The sequence below is a fragment of the Hyposmocoma kahamanoa genome, unplaced genomic scaffold, assembly GCF_003589595.1.
Source record: "Hyposmocoma kahamanoa isolate Upper Pololo Valley unplaced genomic scaffold, ASM358959v1 240, whole genome shotgun sequence".
Lineage (NCBI taxonomy): Eukaryota > Metazoa > Arthropoda > Insecta > Lepidoptera > Cosmopterigidae > Hyposmocoma > Hyposmocoma kahamanoa.
This window is the reverse complement of record NW_020653757.1, coordinates 578,611-580,247: the sequence shown is the minus strand read 5'-3', so window position 1 is coordinate 580,247 and position 1,637 is coordinate 578,611. Positions and strand designations below refer to the sequence as shown.

Below are 1,637 nucleotides of genomic sequence, written 5' to 3'. Positions count from 1 at the left end.
CACACACACACACACACACACACACACACACACACACACACACACACTCGCGCACAGGCGCGCGCACGCACACACATACACACACACACACACACACACACTCTCGCGCACAGGCGCGCTCACGCACACACATATACACACACACACACACACACACACACTCGCGCACAGGCGCGCGCACACACATACATACACACACACACACACACACACACACACACACATACACAAACACAAAGCGCTCACACGCAATACACACACCACTGTGTTCGTATTCACGTTTTCTTATTGTTGTGTAATCTCCGTACACGATACTGAATGAATTATTGTTATTATTCGAACATAACCAGGTCTTTCTCTGGTTGATTTGGCGACTTCTGGTCATAACGTTTATGATGTTATTATGATAACGTTTATTTACTATGGATGATTTGTCATTACATAAAGTACATCGATCATTGTTTTACCATTTGTACGATCGATCATTATTTGGCCATTTTATTATCTAACCTGGTCTGTATTCGTCCTTAAGAGGAGAATTAACTTAGAGACCGCCATAATCCACTTTAAGAGGTGGTTGTTTTAAGTCACCAGTGATAGGATGCCTTTTAAGATATATATCACATGCGCATATGCCCTTGAGAAGGTAAAGACTCCTTACGAAGGGGGCATATAAGATGTAAACCTACAGAGGCGGACCGTCTGTTGTCAGCTCACGGTAGCCTCCTATACTCTGGCCTTCAGAAGCTAGTCGCTGACCTTGCAGGGTCTGTTGATCACTCGTGATGTAGTTGATACATATGTGAAGTGATGTCTGCTGTCAGCCTTCAGAAGCTGATTTGTCCCAATTCCCCGACGTTGGGATCTATTGAACCTTTAGAGGTTGAGTTATCTGCTTTAAGAAGCCGACGTTGGGATCCATTGAACCTTTAGAGGTTAAGTTATCTGCCTTAAGAAGCCGACTGAGTCCAATTATAATATGTTGTTACTTTCAGGTTTTTGTTGAGTGTCACGGAGTTTTACTGCCATGATATTCATTATTTTTGTGATTATTAATTGTATTAATTTTCATATTAATCTTTGTTGGTAATACCTCTTATGATGTTTGTTAGACTTTGAGAGGTCGCGTGATTCTCTTTACCAGGACTCCTGCGCGGGGCGCGCAGTGGTCAGGAAGGCCGACTATAAGGACACGTTTGCGCGCAGCCACTACACAAGCCATGATACACTCACTACGCATGCGCACCGCGGCGTGCGCCAGCGACAGATCTCCGCCTACGTTCAGTTCGCGCGTTCGCGACCCAGCGTTTGTACGTGTTGTATAGAGTTCCGCCCGCCGCGCTCCGACCGCGCGGCTTTTGATGTTAACATACCGTAATACGTAGGCCTTACGAATAAACTAAGTGTGTATTCTATTGTCGGTGTTTTATTGTGATTCGTAATATTCCCATCACATGATTGTAAGAACATCATGATATTCAATAAAAATAAATATGTTAGTATAAGCCGACACATATTTTTGTATGAATATTGCTTTCAGCCACCAGTTATTAAGACGTTTATGTCTTTATTCCGCTGCCATGAACACCGTCATAAAGTTGCCTGCTTATTACTCTAAAGGATATTTTTTTATAATA

General features: G+C 43.1%; 1 protein-coding gene across 1 annotated transcript in view; it reads left to right on the top strand.

Annotated features, from left to right (window-relative positions):
- Positions 1-1,412, top strand: part of LOC113228784 — a 6,044-nt gene extending 4,632 nt beyond the window's left edge. The window contains exon 2 of the mRNA XM_026462166.1: positions 1,145-1,412. Within this exon, the coding sequence (XP_026317951.1) occupies positions 1,145-1,378 (234 nt within the window). The 3' untranslated portion in view covers positions 1,379-1,412. The remainder of the gene's footprint in view (positions 1-1,144) is intronic.
- The last annotated feature ends 225 nt before the right edge of the window (positions 1,413-1,637 follow it).